The 16,786-nt window shown below is 60.2% G+C and overlaps 1 protein-coding gene across 3 annotated transcripts in view; it reads right to left on the bottom strand.

The window, feature by feature from the left end:
* The window catches only part of LOC140480977 (interleukin-1 receptor type 2-like), a 52,388-nt gene that overhangs the window by 17,466 nt on the left and 18,136 nt on the right, over nt 1-16,786 (bottom strand). For 2 of the 3 annotated variants that reach the window (XM_072576584.1, XM_072576586.1), the window contains exon 2: nt 1,106-1,201. The exons of the other annotated variant lie outside the window; for it this stretch is intronic. In XM_072576584.1, coding sequence (XP_072432685.1) covers nt 1,106-1,201 — 96 coding nt within the window. The remainder of the gene's footprint in view (nt 1-1,105; nt 1,202-16,786) is intronic. 3 annotated transcript variants of the gene reach the window in all.

Genomic DNA, 16,786 nt, shown 5'->3' with positions numbered 1-16,786 from the left:
ATGATATTCAGTTGGGGGAATTAATACTGGTTCCTGGGAGAATTCACCTCGTCTTTGAAATAGTGGCAGTGTGGTCTTTTACATCTACCTGAGCAAATATATGGGGGCCTCATTTTAACACTGCCTCTGAAACGCTGCATATCAGTCTGTGTGGCACTCTCTTAGGACTGCTCTGGACATTGTGCTGATGCTGGGCTTGGTATCCCCCACCCGGGATCCACCTACATTCCCCAGGGATCAGAGATCAGTCTACAGGACACTGCTGTGCGTGATCCTGGAGCAAAACCACAACGACACAAAAAGAAGACGGATGTGCATTTCCTCTGAACATCTCCATTTTGTTAGAAATAAAAATATTGAAATTTGGTAGTTGGGGAGGGGTGAAGCAAAGGCTGTTAGCGTCGTCTAGTTGATTCCTTAGACTGGTCTTGATCACTATGGGAGCTAGGAGTCAGCAAAAGGAGTTTCTGAGAGTATTTCTCGACTTATTATTCCTGCAGTTTGCTTTTTGATGACATGGTTGCGCAGCATTTGGAAGGGAGTTCTGGAACTCCCTCCCCAGTGGCACTGTGGGAGCACATCGGCGGCAGCAGTTCAAGAAGGCAGCTCAGCAGCACATTCTCAAGGGCAAGTAAAGACAGAGACAATGAATGTTGGCCCAGCCAGTGATGCCCATGTCCTGTGAGTGAATAAAAAAGAAACACAGCAGGTCAAGCAGCAACTGTGGAGTGAGAAACAGAGCTAATGTTTCTGTTAATTGTCCAGTACAATTCCTTATGAGTGAATTTGCACTTGAAACTGTAACTCTACAGCACTGTCTGCTTTTATTTCTGATTTCCAGCACCTGTAGTATTTTACTTGACTAAGAGAAAGGGAGGTGGAGGATGAGAGTAATGTTAATCATATTCCTCCAGCCAGTGTGGACATTGTTGGTAGTTGTTAGTCCTTCCCTGCTGGCGTGGACTCTGGGCAAGTAAATGTGTTTTCTACATCAATGAAGCAAACCTCAGTGCTCAGAACTAAAGCAGTATTTTTCTAACAACATTCTGTCTGAGTAGGGGCTTTGTTGTCCTCGGGGTTTTGCTGTCTACTTCTCTATAGTTACCTGGGTCTTGGACTCCATCTCTTAAAATGTAAGCAGAGACGAGTCCATTCAACAGCATCAGGAGAGATATGACGATTAGGCAGAGAGCTTCCTGCCCTGAAGAAAAAAAAATTAAGTATTTTCAGAAAATGATGACAAATGCAAATTATCAACTGTGACTTCATCAGTTTTAGAACTGACCAGTCACACTCGCAGCTCAAGCCAAAAGGTTCTGGCTTCAAGACCAACTTTAGGATGAGCGTTCAGACTGAAACTTCCTATGCAGGAATGAGAGAGTGCCACAATCTCAGAGGGTCAGTGCTGAGGGAGCAACCGCACTGTTGAAGGGTCAGTGCTGAGGAAGTGCCGCACTGTCAGAGGTTTAGTGCTGAGGGAGCGCCACACTGTCAGAAGGTCAGTGCTGAGGGAGTGCCACATTGTCGGAAGGTCAGTTCTGAGCGAGGGCCGCACTGTCAGAGATTCAGTGCTGAGGGAGTGCCGCACTGCCGGAGGGTCAGTGCTGAGGGAGTGCCACACTGTCAGAGGGTCAGTGCTGAGGGAGTGCCGCACTGTCGGAGGGTCAGTACTGAGGAAGCAGCGCACTGTTGGAGGGTCAGTGCTGACCGAGTGCCACATTATCAGAGGGTCAGTGCTGAGGGAGCGCCGCACTGTAGGAAGGTCAGTACTGAGGGAGCGCTGCACTGTTGGAGGGTCAGTGCTGAAGGAATGCCACGTTGTCAGAGGGTCAGTGCTGCGGGAGTGCCACATTGTCAAAGGGTCAGTGCTGAGGGAGTGCTGCACTGTCAGAGGGTCAGTGCTAAGGAAGTGCCACATTGTCAGTGGGTCAGTGCTGAGAAGTGCCGCACTGTTGGAAAGTCAGTACTGAGGGAGTGCTGCACTGTCAGTGGGTCAGTGCTGAGGGAGTACCGCACTGTCAGAGGGTCAGTGCTGAGAAGTGCCGCACTGTTGGAAAGTCAGTACTGAGGGAGTGCTGCATTGTCAGAGGGTCAGTGCTGAGGGAGTACCGCACTGTCAGAGGGTCAGTGCTGAGAAGTGCCGCACTGTTCAGAAGGTGAGTGCTGAGGGAGTGCCGCACTGTTAGAGGGTCAGTGCTGAGGAAGTGCTGAAATGTCGGAGGGTCAGTGAAGAGGGAGTGCTGCACTGTCGGAGGGTCAGTGCTGAGGGAGTGCCGCACTGTCGGAGGGTCAGTGCTGAGGGAGTGCCGCACTGTCGGAGGGTCAGTGAAGAGGGAGTGCTGCACTGTCGGAGGGTCAGTGCTGAGGAGTGCCGCACTGTCAGAGGGTCAGTGCTGAGGGAGCGTCGCAGTGTCGGAGGGTCAGTGCTGAGGGACTGCTGCACTGTCAGAGGGTCAGTGCTGAGGGAGCGTCGCAGTGTCGGAGCGTCAGTGCTGAGGGCGTGCCGCACTATCGGAGGGTAAGCGTGGAAGGAGTGCCGCACTGTCGGAGGATCAGTGCTGAGGGAGCGCAGTACTGTCGGAGGGTCAGTGCTGAGGGACTGCTGCACTGTCGGAGGGTCAGTGCTGAGGGAGCGCCGCACTGTTGGAGGGTCAGTGCTGAGGGAACGCAGCACTGTCGGAGGTTTAGTGCTGAGTGAGTACCGCACTGTCAGAAGGTCAGTGCAGAGGGAGTGCCGCACTGTCGGAGGGTCAGTGCTGAGAGAGTGCCGCACTGTTGGAGGGTCAGTGCTGAAAGTGCGCCGTACTGTCAGAGGGTCAGTGCTGAGGGAGTGCCGCACTGTCAGAGGGTCAGTGCTGAGGGAGCGCCACATTGTCGGAGGGTGAGTGCTGAGGGAGTGCCGCACTATCGGAGGGTCAGCGCTGAGGGAGCGCTGCAGTCGGAAGGTCAGTGCTGAGGGAGTGCTGCACTGTCGGAGGGTCAGTGCTGAGGGAACGCTGCACTGGCGGAGGGTCAGTGCTGAGGGAGTGCCTCACTGTCAGAGGGTCAGTGCTGAGGGAATGCTGCACTGTCGGAGGGTCAGTAAAGAGGGAGTGCTGCACTGTCGGAGGGTCAGTGCTGAGGAGTGCCGCACTGTCAGAGGGTCAGTGCTGAGGGAGTGTTGCACTGTTGGAGGGTGAGTGCTGAGGGAGTGCCGCACTGTCGGAGGATCAGTGCTGAGGGAGCGCCACATTGTCGGAGGGTGAGTGCTGAGGGAGTGCCGCACTATCGGAGGGTCAGCGCTGAGGGAGCGCTGCAGTCGGAAGGTCAGTGCTGAGGGAGTGCTGCACTGTCGGAGGGTCAGTGCTGAGGGAACGCTGCACTGTCTGAAGGTCAGTGCTGAGGGAGTACTGCACTGTCGGGGGGTCAGTGCTGAGGGAGTGCCACACTGTCGGAGGGTCAGTGAAGAGGGAGCACCGCATTGTCGGAGGGTCAGTGCTGTGTGGGTGTGCCACATGGTCAAAGGGTCAGTGCTGAGGGAGCACCACACTGTCGGAGGGTCAGTGCTGAGGGAGTGCCGCACTATCGGATGGTCAGCGCTGAGGGAGCGCTGCACTGTCAGAAGGTCAGTGCTGAGGGAGTACTGCACTGTCGGATGGTCAGTGCTGAGGTAGCGCTGCACTGTCGGAAGGTCAGTGCTGAGGGAGTACTGCACTGTCAGATGGTCAGTGCTGAGGGAGTGCCGCACTGTCAGAGGGTCAGTGCTGAGGGAGTGCCGCACTGTCGGAGGGTCAGTGCTGAGGGAGCACCACATTGTCGGAGGGTGAGTGCTGAGGGAGCGCCACATTGTCAGAGGGTGAGTGCTGAGGGAGTGCCGCACTATCGGAGGGTCAGTGCTGAGGGAGTGCTGCACTGTCGGAGGGTCAGTGCTGAGGGAACACTGCACTGGCGGAGGGTCAGTGCTGAGGGAGTGCCTCACTGTCAGAGGGTCAGTGCTGAGGGAGTGTTGCACTGTTGGAGGGTCAGTGAGCAGGGAGGGCCGCACTGTCAGATGGTCAGTGCTGAGGGTGCGCCGTACTGTCGGAGGGTCAGTGCTGAGGGAGTGCCGCACTGACCCTGAGTGCTGCACTGTTGGAGGGTCAGTGCTGAGGGAGCGTCCCACTGTCGGTGGGTCAGTGCTGACGGAGCGCCACATTGTCGGAGGGTGAGTGCTGAGGGAGTGCCGCACTATCGGAGGGTCAGCGCTGAGGGAGCGCTGCACTGTCGGAAGGTCAGTGTTGAGGGAGTACTGCACTGTCGGATGGTCAGTGCTGAGGGAGTGCCGCACTGTCGGAGGGTGAGTGAAGAGGGAGCACCGCATTGTCGGAGGGTCAGTGCTGTGGGTGTGCCACATTGTCGGAGGGTGAGTGCTGAGGGAGTGCCGCACTATCGGAGGGTCAGCGCTGAGGGAGCGCTGCACTGTCGGAGGGTCAGTGCTGAGGGAGTGCCGCACTGTCGGAGGGTCAGTGCTGAGGGAGTGCTGCACTGTCAGAGGGTCAGTGCTGAGTGAGCGCCGCACTATCGGAGGGTCAGTGAAGAGGGAGTGCGGCACTGTCAGAGGGTCAGTGCTGAGGGAGTGCTGCACTGTTGGAGGGTCAATGCTGAGGGAGTGCTGCACTGTCGGAGGGTCAGTTCTGAGGGAGCACTGCACTGTCGGCGGGTCAGTGCTGAGGGAGCGTCGCAGTGTCGGAGGGTCAGTGCTGACTGAGCGCTGCACTGTCAGAGGATCAGTGCTGAGGGAGCGCCACACTGTCGGAGGGTTAGTTCTGAGGGAGCACTGCACTGTCGGCGGGTCAGTGCTGAGGGAGTGCCGCACTGTCAGAGGGGCAGTGCTGAGGGAGCGTCACAGTGTCGGAGCGTCAGTGCTGTGGGCGTGCCGCATTATCGGAGGGTTAGCGTGGAAGGAGTGCCACACTGAGGGGGGGTCAGTGCTGAGGGAGTGCCGTATTGTCGGAGGATCAGTGCTGAGGGAGCGTCGCACTGTCGGAGGGTCAGTGCTGAGGGAACGCAGCACTGTCGGAGGGTAAGTGCTGAGTACCGCACTGTCAGAAGGTCAGTGCAGAGGGAGTGCCACACTGTCGGAGGGTGAGTGCTGAGGGAGTGCCGCACTGTCGGAGGGTCAGTGCTGAGGGAGTGCCGCACTGTCGGAGGGTCAGTGCTGAGGGAGTGCCGCACTGACCCCGAGTGCCACACTGTCGGAGGGTCAGTGAAGAGGGAGTGCTGCACTGTCAGAGGGTCGGTGATCAGGGAGCGCCGCACTGTCAGAGGGTCAGTGCTGAGGGAGTATTGCACTGTTGGAGGGTCAGTGATCAGGGAGCGCCGCACTGTCAGAGGGTCAGTGCTGAGGGTGCGCCGTACTGTCAGAGGGTCAGTGATGAGGGAGCGCCGCACTGTCGGAGGGTCAGTGATGAGGGAGTGCCGCACTGTCGGAGGGTCAGTGATGAGGGAGCGCCGCACTGTCGGAGGGTCAGTGCTGAGGGAGTGCCGCACTGACCCTGAGTGCCGCGCTGTTGGAGGGTCAGTGCTGAGGGAGTGTTGCACTGTCAGAGGGTCAGTGCTAAGGGAGCGTTGCACTGTCGGAGGGTCAGTGCTGAAGGAGCGCCGCAGTGTCGGAAGGTCAGTGCAGACGGAGTGCCGCACTGTCGGAGGGTCAGTGCTGAGGGAGTGCCACATTGTCAGAGGGTCAGTGCTGAGAAGTGCCGCACTGTTGGAGGGTCAGTGCTGAGAAGTGCCGCACTGTTGGAGGGTCAGTGCTGAGGGAGTGCCACATTGTCAGAGGGTCAGTGCTGAGGGAGTGTCACACTGTCAGAGGGTCAGTGCTGAGGGAGTGTCACACTGTCAGAGGGTCAGTGCTGAGGGAGTGCTGCACTGTCAGAGGGTCAGTGCTGAGGTAGTGCCGCACTGTCGGAGGGTCAGTACTGAGGGAGTGCTGCACTGTCGGAGGGTCAGTGCTGAGGGAGCTCCGCACTGTCGGATGGTCAGTACTGAGGGAGTGCCATACTGTCGGAGGGTCAGTGCTGAGGGAGCGTGAACTTTCGGAGGGTCAGTACTGCGGGAGTGCCACACTGTCAGAGGGTCAGTGCTGAGGGAGCGCTGCACTCTCGGATGGTCAGTGCTGAGGGAATGCCACACTGAAGGAGGGTCAGTACTGAGGGAGTGCTGCACTGTCGGAGGGTCAGTGCTGAGGGAGCTCCACACTGTCGGATGGTCAGTACTGAGGGAGTGCCACACTGTCAGAGGGTCAGTGCTGAGGGAGCGCTGCACTCTCGGATGGTCAGTGCTGAGGGAGCTCCACACTGTCGGAGGGTCAGTGCTGAGGGAGTGCCGCACTGTAGGAGGGTCAGTACTGAGGGAGTGCTGCACTGTCGGAGGGTCAGTGCTGAGGGAGCTCTGCACTGTTGGATGGTCAGTACTGAGGGAGTGCCACACTGTCAGAGGGTCAGTGCTGAGGGAGCGCCGCTCTGTCAGAGGGCCAGTGCTGAGACGTGCCGCACTGTCAGAGGGTCAAGGCTGAGGGAGCACTGCACTGTCGGAGGGTAAGTGCTGAGGGAGCGCTGCACTGTCGGAGGGTCAGTGCTGAGGGAGCTCTGCACTGGCGGAGGGTCAGTGCTGAGGGAGTGCCTCACTGTCAGAGGGTCAGTGCTGAGGGAGTGTTGCACTGTTGGAGGGTCAGTGATCAGGGAGGGCCGCACTGTCAGATGGTCAGTGCTGAGGGTGCGCCGTACTGTCGGAGGGTCAGTGCTGAGGGAGTGCCGCACTATTGGAGGGACAGTGCTGAAGGAGTGCCGACTGTTGGAGGGTCAGTGCTGAAGGAGTGCCGCACTATCAGAGGGTCAGTGCTGAGACGTGCCGCACTGTCAGAGGGTCAATGCTGAGGGAGCACTGCACTGTTGGAGGGTCAGTGCTGAGGGAGCGCCGCACTGTCAGAGGGTCAGTGATGAGGGAGCGCCGCACTGTCGGAGGGTCAGTGATGAGGGAGCGCCGCACTGTCGGAGGGTCAGTGTTGAGGGAGTGCCGCACTGTCGGAGGGTCAGTGATGAGGGAGCGCTGCACTGTCGGACGGTGAGGGCTGACGGAGTGCTGCACTGTTGGAGGGTCAGTTCTGAGGGAGCACTGCACTGTCGGCGGGTCAGTGCTGAGGGAGTGCCGCACTGTCGGAGGGTCAGTGCTGAGGGAGTGCCGCACTGTTAGAGGGCAGTGCTGAGGGAGTGCCGCACTGTCGGAGGGTCAGTGCTGAGAAGTGCCACACTGTCGGAGGGTCAGTGCTGAGGGAGTGTTGCACTGTCAGAGGGTCAGTGCTGAGGGAGTGTTGCACTGTCAGAGGGTCAGTGCTGAGGGAGTGTTGCACTGTCAGAGGGTCAGTGCTGAGGGAGTGTTGCACTGTCAGAGGGTCAGTGCTGAGGGAGTGTTGCACTGTCGGAGGGTCAGTGCTGAGGGAGTGTTGCACTGTCAGAGGGTCAGTGCTGAGGGAGTGTTGCACTGTCAGAGGGTCAGTGCTGAGGGAGTGCCGCACTGTCGGAGGGTCAGTGCTGAGGGAGTGCCACATTGTCAGAGGGTCAGTGCTGAGAAGTGCCGCACTGTTAGAGGGTCAGTGCAGAGGGAGTGCCGCACTGTCGGAGGGTCAGTGCTGAGGGAGTGCCGCACTGTCGGAGGGTCAGTGCTGAGGGAGTGCCGCACTGTCGGAGGGTCAGTGCTGAAAGTGCGCCGTACTGTCAGAGGGTCAGTGCTGAGGGAGTGCCGCACTGTCAGAGGGTCAGTGCTGAGGGAGCACCACATTGTCGGAGGGTGAGTGCTGAGGGAGTGCCGCACTATCGGAGGGTCAGCGCTGAGGGAGCGCTGCAGTCGGAAGGTCAATGCTGAGGGAGTGCTGCACTGTCGGAGGGTCAGTGCTGAGGGAACGCTGCACTGGCGGAGGATCAGTGCTGAGGGAGTGCCTCACTGTCAGAGGGTCAGTGCTGAGGGAATGCTGCACTGTCGGAGGGTCAGTGAAGAGGGAGTGCTGCACTGTCGGAGGGTCAGTGCTGAGGAGTGCCGGACTGTCAGAGGGTCAGTGCTGAGGGAGTGTTGCACTGTTGGAGGGTGAGTGCTGAGGGAGTGCCGCACTGTCGGAGGATCAGTGCTGAGGGAGCGCCACATTGTCGGAGGGTGAGTGCTGAGGGAGTGCCGCACTATCGGAGGGTCAGCGCTAAGGGAGCGCTGCAGTCGGAAGGTCAGTGCTGAGGGAGTGCTGCACTGTCGGAGGGTCAGTGCTGAGGGAACACTGCACTGTCTGAAGGTCAGTGCTGAGGGAGTACTGCACTGTCGGGGGGTCAGTGCTGAGGGAGTGCCACACTGTCGGAGGGTCAGTGAAGAGGGAGCACCGCATTGTCGGAGGGTCAGTGCTGTGTGGGTGTGCCACATGGTCAAAGGGTCAGTGCTGAGGGAGCGCCACACTATCGGATGGTCAGCGCTGAGGGAGCGCTGCACTGTCGGAAGGTCAGTGCTGAGGGAGTACTGCACTGTCGGATGGTCAGTGCTGAGGGAGTGCCGCACTGTCAGAGGGTCAGTGCTGAGGGAGTGCCGCACTGTCGGAGGGTCAGTGCTGAGGGAGCACCACATTGTCGGAGGGTGAGTGCTGAGGGAGTGCCGCACTATCGGAGGGTCAGTGCTGAGGGAGTGCTGCACTGTCGGAGGGTCAGTGTTGAGGGAGTACTGCACTGTCGGATGGTCAGTGCTGAGGGAGTGCTGCACTGTCAGATGGTCAGTGCTGAGGGAGTGCCGCACTGTCGGAGGGTCAGTGCTGAGGGAGTGCTGCACTGTCAGAGGGTCAGTGCTGAGTGAGCGCCGCACTATCGGAGGGTCAGTGAAGAGGGAGTGCGGCACTGTCAGAGGGTCAGTGCTGAGGGAGTGCTGCACTGTTGGAGGGTCAATGCTGAGGGAGTGCTGCACTGTCGGAGGGTCAGTTCTGAGGGAGCACTGCACTGTCGGCGGGTCAGTGCTGAGGGAGCGTCGCAGTGTCGGAGGGTCAGTGCTGACTGAGCGCTGCACTGTCAGAGGATCAGTGCTGAGGGAGCGCCACACTGTCGGAGGGTTAGTTCTGAGGGAGCACTGCACTGTCGGCGGGTCAGTGCTGAGGGAGTGCCGCACTGTCAGAAGGGCAGTGCTGAGGGAGCGTCACAGTGTCGGAGCGTCAGTGCTGTGGGCGTGCCGCATTATCGGAGGGTTAGCGTGGAAGGAGTGCCACACTGAGGGGGGGTCAGTGCTGAGGGAGTGCCGTATTGTCGGAGGATCAGTGCTGAGGGAGCGTCGCACTGTCGGAGGGTCAGTGCTGAGGGAACGCAGCACTGTCGGAGGGTAAGTGCTGAGTACCGCACTGTCAGAAGGTCAGTGCAGAGGGAGTGCCACACTGTCGGAGGGTGAGTGCTGAGGGAGTACCGCACTGTCAGAGAGTCAGTGCTGAGTGAGTGCTGCACTGTCGGAGGGTCAGTGCTGAGGGAGTGCCGCACTGTCGGAGGGTCAGTGCTGAGGGAGTGCCGCACTGTCGGAGGGTCAGTGCTGAGGGAGTGCCGCACTGTCGGAGGGTCAGTGCTGAGGGAGTGCTGCACTGTCGGAGGGTCAGTGCTGAGGGAGTGCCGCACTGACCCCGAGTGCCACACTGTCAGAGGGTCAGTGCTGAGTGAGCGCCGCACTATCGGAGGGTCAGTGAAGAGGGAGTGCGGCACTGTCAGAGGGTCAGTGCTGAGGGAGTGCTGCACTGTTGGAGGGTCAATGCTGAGGGAGTGCCACATTGTCAGAGGGTCAGTGCTGAGGGAGTGCCGCACAGTCAGAGGGTCAGTGCTGAGTGAGCGCTGCACTGTCGGAGGGTCGGTGCTGAGTGTGTGCCGCACTATTGGAGGGTCAGTGCTGAAGGAGTGCCGCACTGTCGGCGGGTCAGTGCTGAGGGAGCGCTGCACTGTCGGAGGATGAATGCTGAGGGAGTGCTGCACTGTTGGAGGGTCAGTTCTGAGGGAGCACTGCACTGTCGGCGGGTCAGTGCTGAGGGAGCGTCGCAGTGTCGCAGGGTCAGTGCTGAGGGAGCGCCACACTGTCGGAGGGTTAGTTCTGAGGGAGCACTGCACTGTCGGCGGGTCAGTGCTGAGGGAGTGCCGCACTGTCAGAGGGGCAGTGCTGAGGGAGCGTCACAGTGTCGGAGCGTCAGTGCTGAGGGCGTGCCGCACTATCGGAGGGTTAGCGTGGAAGGAGTGCCACACTGAGGGGGGGTCAGTGCTGAGGGAGTGCCGTATTGTCGGAGGATCAGTGCTGAGGGAGCGTCGCACTGTCGGAGGGTCAGTGCTGAGGGAACGCAGCACTGTCGGAGGGTCAGTGCTGAGTACCGCACTGTCAGAAGGTCAGTGCAGAGGGAGTGCCACACTGTCGGAGGGTGAGTGCTGAGGGAGTGCCGCACTGTCGGAGGGTCAGTGCTGAGGGAGTGCCGCACTGTCGGAGGGTCAGTGCTGAGGGAGTGCCGCACTGTCGGAGGGTCAGTGCTGAGGGAGTGCCGCACTGTCGGAGGGTCAGTGCTGAGGGAGTGCTGCACTGTCGGAGGGTCAGTGCTGAGGGAGTGCCGCACTGACCCCGAGTGCCACACTGTCGGAGGGTCAGTGAAGAGGGAGTGCTGCACTGTCAGAGGGTCGGTGATCAGGGAGCGCCGCACTGTCAGAGGGTCAGTGCTGAGGGAGTATTGCACTGTTGGAGGGTCAGTGATCAGGGAGCGCCGCACTGTCAGAGGGTCAGTGCTGAGGGTGCGCCGTACTGTCAGAGGGTCAGTGATGAGGGAGCGCCGCACTGTCGGAGGGTCAGTGTTGAGGGAGTGCCGCACTGTCGGAGGGTCAGTGATGAGGGAGCGCCGCACTGTCGGAGGGTCAGTGCTGAGGGAGTGCCGCACTGACCCTGAGTGCCGCGCTGTTGGAGGGTCAGTGCTGAGGGAGTGTTGCACTGTCAGAGGGTCAGTGCTAAGGGAGCGTTGCACTGTCGGAGGGTCAGTGCTGAAGCAGCGCCGCAGTGTCGGAAGGTCAGTGTTGAGGGAGTGCCGCACTGTCGGAGGGTCAGTGATGAGGGAGCTCCGCACTGTCGGATGGTCAGTACTGAGGGAGTGCCACACTGTCAGAGGGTCAGTGCTGAGGGAGCGCCGCTCTGTCAGAGGGTTGTGCTGAGGGAGTGCTGCACTGTTGGAGAGTCAATGCTGAGGGAGTGCCACATTGTCAGAGGGTCAGTGCTGAGGGAGTGCCGCACTGTCGGATGGTCAGTGCTGTGGGAGCAATGCACTGTCGGAGGGTCAGTGAAGAGGGAGTGCCGCACTGTCAGAGGGTTAGTGCTGAGGGAGTGCTGCACTGTTGGAGGGTCAATGCTGAGGGTGTGCCACATTGTTAGTGGGTCAGTGCTGAGAAGTGCCGCACAGTCGGCGGGTCACTGCTGAGGGAGTGCTGCACTGTCAGAGGGTCAGTGCTGAGGGGGTGCTGCACTGTCAGAGGGTCAGTGCTGAGGGGGTGCTGCACTGTCGGAGGGTCAGTGCTGAGGGAGAGCCGCACTGTCGTAGGGTCAGTGCTGAGGGGGTGCTGCACTGTCGGAGGGTCAGTGCTGAGGGAGGGCCGCACTGTCGGATGGTCAGTGCTGAGGGAGTGCCGCACTGTCGTAGGGTCAGTGCTGAGGGGGTGCTGCACTGTTGGAGGGTCAGTGCTGAGGGAGTGCCGCACTGTCGGAGGGTCAGTGCTGAGGGAGTACTGCAGTGTTGGAGGGTCAGTGCTGAGGGAGTGCTGCACTGTCGGAGGGTGAGGGCTGACGGAGTGCTGCACTGTTGGAGGGTCAGTTCTGAGGGAGCACTGCACTGTCGGCGGGTCAGTGCTGAGGGAGTGCCGCACTGTCGGAGGGTCAGTGCTGAGGGAGTGCCGCACTGTTAGAGGGCAGTGCTGAGGGAGTGCCGCACTGTCAGAGGGTCAGTGCTGAGGGAGTGTTGCACTGTCAGAGGGTCAGTGCTGAGGGAGTGTTGCACTGTCAGAGGGTCAGTGCTGAGAAGTGCCACACTGTCGGAGGGTCAGTGCTGAGGGAGTCCCACATTGTCAAAGGGTAAGTGCTGAGGGAGTGCTGCACTGTCAGAGGGTCAGTGCTGAGGGAGTGTTGCACTGTCAGAGGGTCAGTGCTGAGGGTGTGTTGCACTGACAGAGGGTCAGTGCTGAGGGAGTGTTGCACTGTCAGAGGGTCAGTGCTGAGGGAGTGTTGCACTGTCAGAGGGTCAGTGCTGAGGGAGTGCCGCACTGTAGGAGGGTCAGTATTGAGGGAGTGCTGCACTGTCGGAGGGTCAGTGCTGAGGGAGTGTTGCACTGTCAGAGGGTCAGTGCTGAGGGAGTGCCACATTGTCAGAGGGTCAGTGCTGAGGGAGTGTCACATTGTCAGAGGGTCAGTGCTGAGGGAGTGTCACACTCTCAGAGGGTCAGTGCTGAGGGAGTGCTGCACTGTCAGAGGGTCAGTGCTGAGGGAGTGCCGCACTGTAGGAGGGTCAGTATTGAGGGAGTGCTGCACTGTCGGAGGGTCAGTGCTGAGGGAGTGTTGCACTGTCAGAGGGTCAGTGCTGAGGGAGTGTTGCACTGTCAGAGGGTCAGTGCTGAGGGAGTGTTGCACTGTCGGAGGGTCAGTGCTGAGGGAGTGTTGCACTGTCAGAGGGTCAGTGCTGAGGGAGTGTTGCACTGTCAGAGGGTCTGTGCTGAGAAGTGCCGCACTGTTAGAGGGTCAGTGCTGAGGGAGTGTCACACTCTCAGAGGGTCAGTGCTGAGGGAGTGTCACACTGTCAGAGGGTCAGTGCTGATGGAGTGTCACACTCTCAGAGGGTCAGTGCTGAGGGAGTGCTGCACTGTCAGAGGGTCAGTGCTGAGGGAGTGCCGCACTGTAGGAGGGTCAGTACTGAGGGAGTGCTGCACTGTCGGAGGGTCAGTGCTGAGGGAGTGTCACACTCTCAGAGGGTCAGTACTGAGGGAGTGCTGCACTGTCAGAGGGTCAGTACTGAGGGAGTGCCGCACTGTAGGAGGGTCAATACTGAGGGAGTGCTGCACTGTCGGAGGGTCAGTGCTGAGGGAGCTCCGCACTGTCGGAGGGTCAGTACTGAGGGAGTGCCATACTGTCGGAGGGTCAGTGCTGAGGGAGCGTGAACTTTCGGAGGGTCAGTACTGCGGGAGTGCCACACTGTCAGAGGGTCAGTGCTGAGGGAGCGCTGCACTCTCGGATGGTCAGTGCTGAGGGAGTGCCGCACTGTAGGAGGGTCAGTACTGAGGGAGCTCCGCACTGTCGGATGGTCAGTACTGAGGGAATGCCACACTGTCGCAGGGTCAGTGATGAGGGAGCGCCGCACTGTCGGAGGGTCAGTGATGAGGGAGCGCCGCACTGTCGCAGGGTCAGTGATGAGGGAGCGCCGCACTGTCGCAGGGTCAGTGATGAGGGAGGACTGCACTGTCAGAGGGTCAGTGCTGAGGGAGCGCCGCACTGTCGCAGGGTCAGTGATGAGGGAGCGCCGCACTGTCGGAGGGTCAATGCTGAGGGAGCACTGCACTGTCGCAGGGTCAGTGATGAGGGAGCGCCGCACTGTCGGAGGGTCAGTGATGAGGGAGCACTGCACTGTCGCAGGGTCAGTGATGAGGGAGCGCCGCACTGTCGGAGGGTCAGTGTTGAGGGAGTGCCACACTGTCGGATGGTCAGTACTGAGGGAGTGCCACACTGTCAGAGGGTCAGTGCTGAGGGAGCGCCGCTCTGTCAGAGGGTTGTGCTGAGGGAGTGCTGCACTGTTGGAGAGTCAATGCTGAGGGAGTGCCACATTGTCAGAGGGTCAGTGCTGAGGGAGTGCCGCACTGTCGGATGGTCAGTGCTGTGGGAGCAATGCACTGTCGGAGGGTCAGTGAAGAGGGAGTGCCGCACTGTCAGAGGGTTAGTGCTGAGGGAGTGCTGCACTGTTGGAGGGTCAATGCTGAGGGTGTGCCACATTGTTAGTGGGTCAGTGCTGAGAAGTGCCGCACAGTCGGCGGGTCACTGCTGAGGGAGTGCTGCACTGTCAGAGGGTCAGTGCTGAGGGGGTGCTGCACTGTCAGAGGGTCAGTGCTGAGGGGGTGCTGCACTGTCGGAGGGTCAGTGCTGAGGGAGAGCCGCACTGTCGTAGGGTCAGTGCTGAGGGGGTGCTGCACTGTCGGAGGGTCAGTGCTGAGGGAGGGCCGCACTGTCGGATGGTCAGTGCTGAGGGAGTGCCGCACTGTCGTAGGGTCAGTGCTGAGGGGGTGCTGCACTGTTGGAGGGTCAGTGCTGAGGGAGTGCCGCACTGTCAGAGGGTCAGTGCTGAGACGTGCCGCACTGTCAGAGGGTCAATGCTGAGGGAGCACTGCACTGTTGGAGGGTCAGTGCTGAGGGAGCGCCGCACTGTCGGAGGGTCAGTGATGAGGGAGCGCCGCACTGTCGGAGGGTCAGTGATGAGGGAGCGCCGCACTGTCGGAGGGTCAGTGTTGAGGGAGTGCCGCACTGTCGGAGGGTCAGTGATGAGGGAGCGCCGCACTGTCGGAGGGTCAGTGCTGAGGGAGTACTGCAGTGTTGGAGGGTCAGTGCTGAGGGAGTGCTGCACTGTCGGAGGGTGAGGGCTGACGGAGTGCTGCACTGTTGGAGGGTCAGTTCTGAGGGAGCACTGCACTGTCGGCGGTTCAGTGCTGAGGGAGTGCCGCACTGTCGGAGGGTCAGTGCTGAGGGAGTGCCGCACTGTTAGAGGGCAGTGCTGAGGGAGTGCTGCACTGTCAGAGGGTCAGTGCTGAGGGAGTGTTGCACTGTCAGAGGGTCAGTGCTGAGAAGTGCCACACTGTCGGAGGGTCAGTGCTGAGGGAGTCCCACATTGTCAAAGGGTAAGTGCTGAGGGAGTGCTGCACTGTCAGAGGGTCAGTGCTGAGGGAGTGTTGCACTGTCAGAGGGTCAGTGCTGAGGGAGTGTTGCACTGACAGAGGGTCAGTGCTGAGGGAGTGTTGCACTGTCAGAGGGTCAGTGCTGAGGGAGTGTTGCACTGTCCGAGGGTCAGTGCTGAGGGAGTGCCGCACTGTCGGAGGGTCAGTGCTGAGGGAGTGCCACATTGTCAGAGGGTCAGTGCTGAGGGAGTGCCGCACTGTCGGCGGGTCAGTGCTGAGAAGTGCCGCACTGTTGGAGGGTCAGTGCTGAGGGAGTGCCGCACTGTTAGAGGGTCATTGCTGAGGGAGTGCCACATTGTCAGAGGGTCAGTGCTGAGGGAGTGTCACATTGTCAGAGGGTCAGTGCTGAGGGAGTGTCACACTCTCAGAGGGTCAGTGCTGAGGGAGTGCTGCAGTGTCAGAGGGTCAGTGCTGAGGGAGTGCCGCACTGTAGGAGGGTCAGTACTGAGGGAGTGCTGCACTGTCGGAGGGTCAGTGCTGAGGGAGCTCCGCACTGTCGGATGGTCAGTACTGAGGGAGCGCCGCACTGTCGGAGGGTCAGTGATGAGGGAGCGCCGCACTGTCGGAGGGTCAGTGATGAGGGAGCACCGCACTGTCGGAGGGTCAGTGTTGAGGGAGTGCCGCACTGTCGGAGGGTCAGTGATGAGGGAGCGCCGCACTGTCGGAGGGTCAGTGCTGAGGGAGTGCTGCACTGTCGGAGGGTGAGGGCTGACGGAGTGCTGCACTGTTGGAGGGTCAGTTCTGAGGGAGCACTGCACTGTCGGCGGGTCAGTGCTGAGGGAGTGCCGCACTGTCGGAGGGTCAGTGCTGAGGGAGTGCCGCACTGTTAGAGGGCAGTGCTGAGGGAGTGCTGCACTGTCAGAGGGTCAGTGCTGAGGGAGTGTTGCACTGTCAGAGGGTCAGTGCTGAGAAGTGCCACACTGTCGGAGGGTCAGTGCTGAGGGAGTCCCACATTGTCAAAGGGTAAGTGCTGAGGGAGTGCTGCACTGTCAGAGGGTCAGTGCTGAGGGAGTGTTGCACTGTCAGAGGGTCAGTGCTGAGGGAGTGTTGCACTGACAGAGGGTCAGTGCTGAGGGAGTGTTGCACTGTCAGAGGGTCAGTGCTGAGGGAGTGTTGCACTGTCCGAGGGTCAGTGCTGAGGGAGTGCCGCACTGTCGGAGGGTCAGTGCTGAGGGAGTGCCACATTGTCAGAGGGTCAGTGCTGAGGGAGTGCCGCACTGTCGGCGGGTCAGTGCTGAGACGTGCCGCACTGTTGGAGGGTCAGTGCTGAGGGAGTGCCGCACTGTTAGAGGGTCATTGCTGAGGGAGTGCCACATTGTCAGAGGGTCAGTGCTGAGGGAGTGTCACATTGTCAGAGGGTCAGTGCTGAGGGAGTGTCACACTCTCAGAGGGTCAGTGCTGAGGGAGTGCTGCACTGTCAGAGGGTCAGTGCTGAGGGAGTGCCGCACTGTAGGAGGGTCAGTACTGAGGGAGTGCTGCACTGTTAGAAAGTCAGTGCTGAGGGAGTGCTGCACTGTAGGAGGGTCAGTACTGAGGGAGTGCTGCACTGTCGGAGGGTCAGTGCTGAGGGAGCTCCGCACTGTAGGAGGGTCAGTACTGAGGGAGTGCTGCACTGTCGGAGGGTCAGTGCTGAGGGAGCTCCGCACTGTCCGATGGTCAGTACTGAGGGAATGCCACACTGTCAGAGGGTCAGTGCTGAGGGAGCGCCGCTCTGTCAGAGGGTCAGTGCTGAGACGTGCCGCACTGTCAGAGGGTCAATGCTGAGGGAGCACTGCACTGTCGGAGGGTCAGTGCTGAGGGAGCGCCGCACTGTCGCAGGGTCAGTGATGAGG

This window comes from Chiloscyllium punctatum, chromosome 9 (genome assembly GCF_047496795.1).
Source record: "Chiloscyllium punctatum isolate Juve2018m chromosome 9, sChiPun1.3, whole genome shotgun sequence".
Lineage (NCBI taxonomy): Eukaryota > Metazoa > Chordata > Chondrichthyes > Orectolobiformes > Hemiscylliidae > Chiloscyllium > Chiloscyllium punctatum.
The sequence above is the reverse complement of the archived record's forward strand: the minus strand, read 5'-3'. Positions and strand labels throughout refer to the sequence as shown.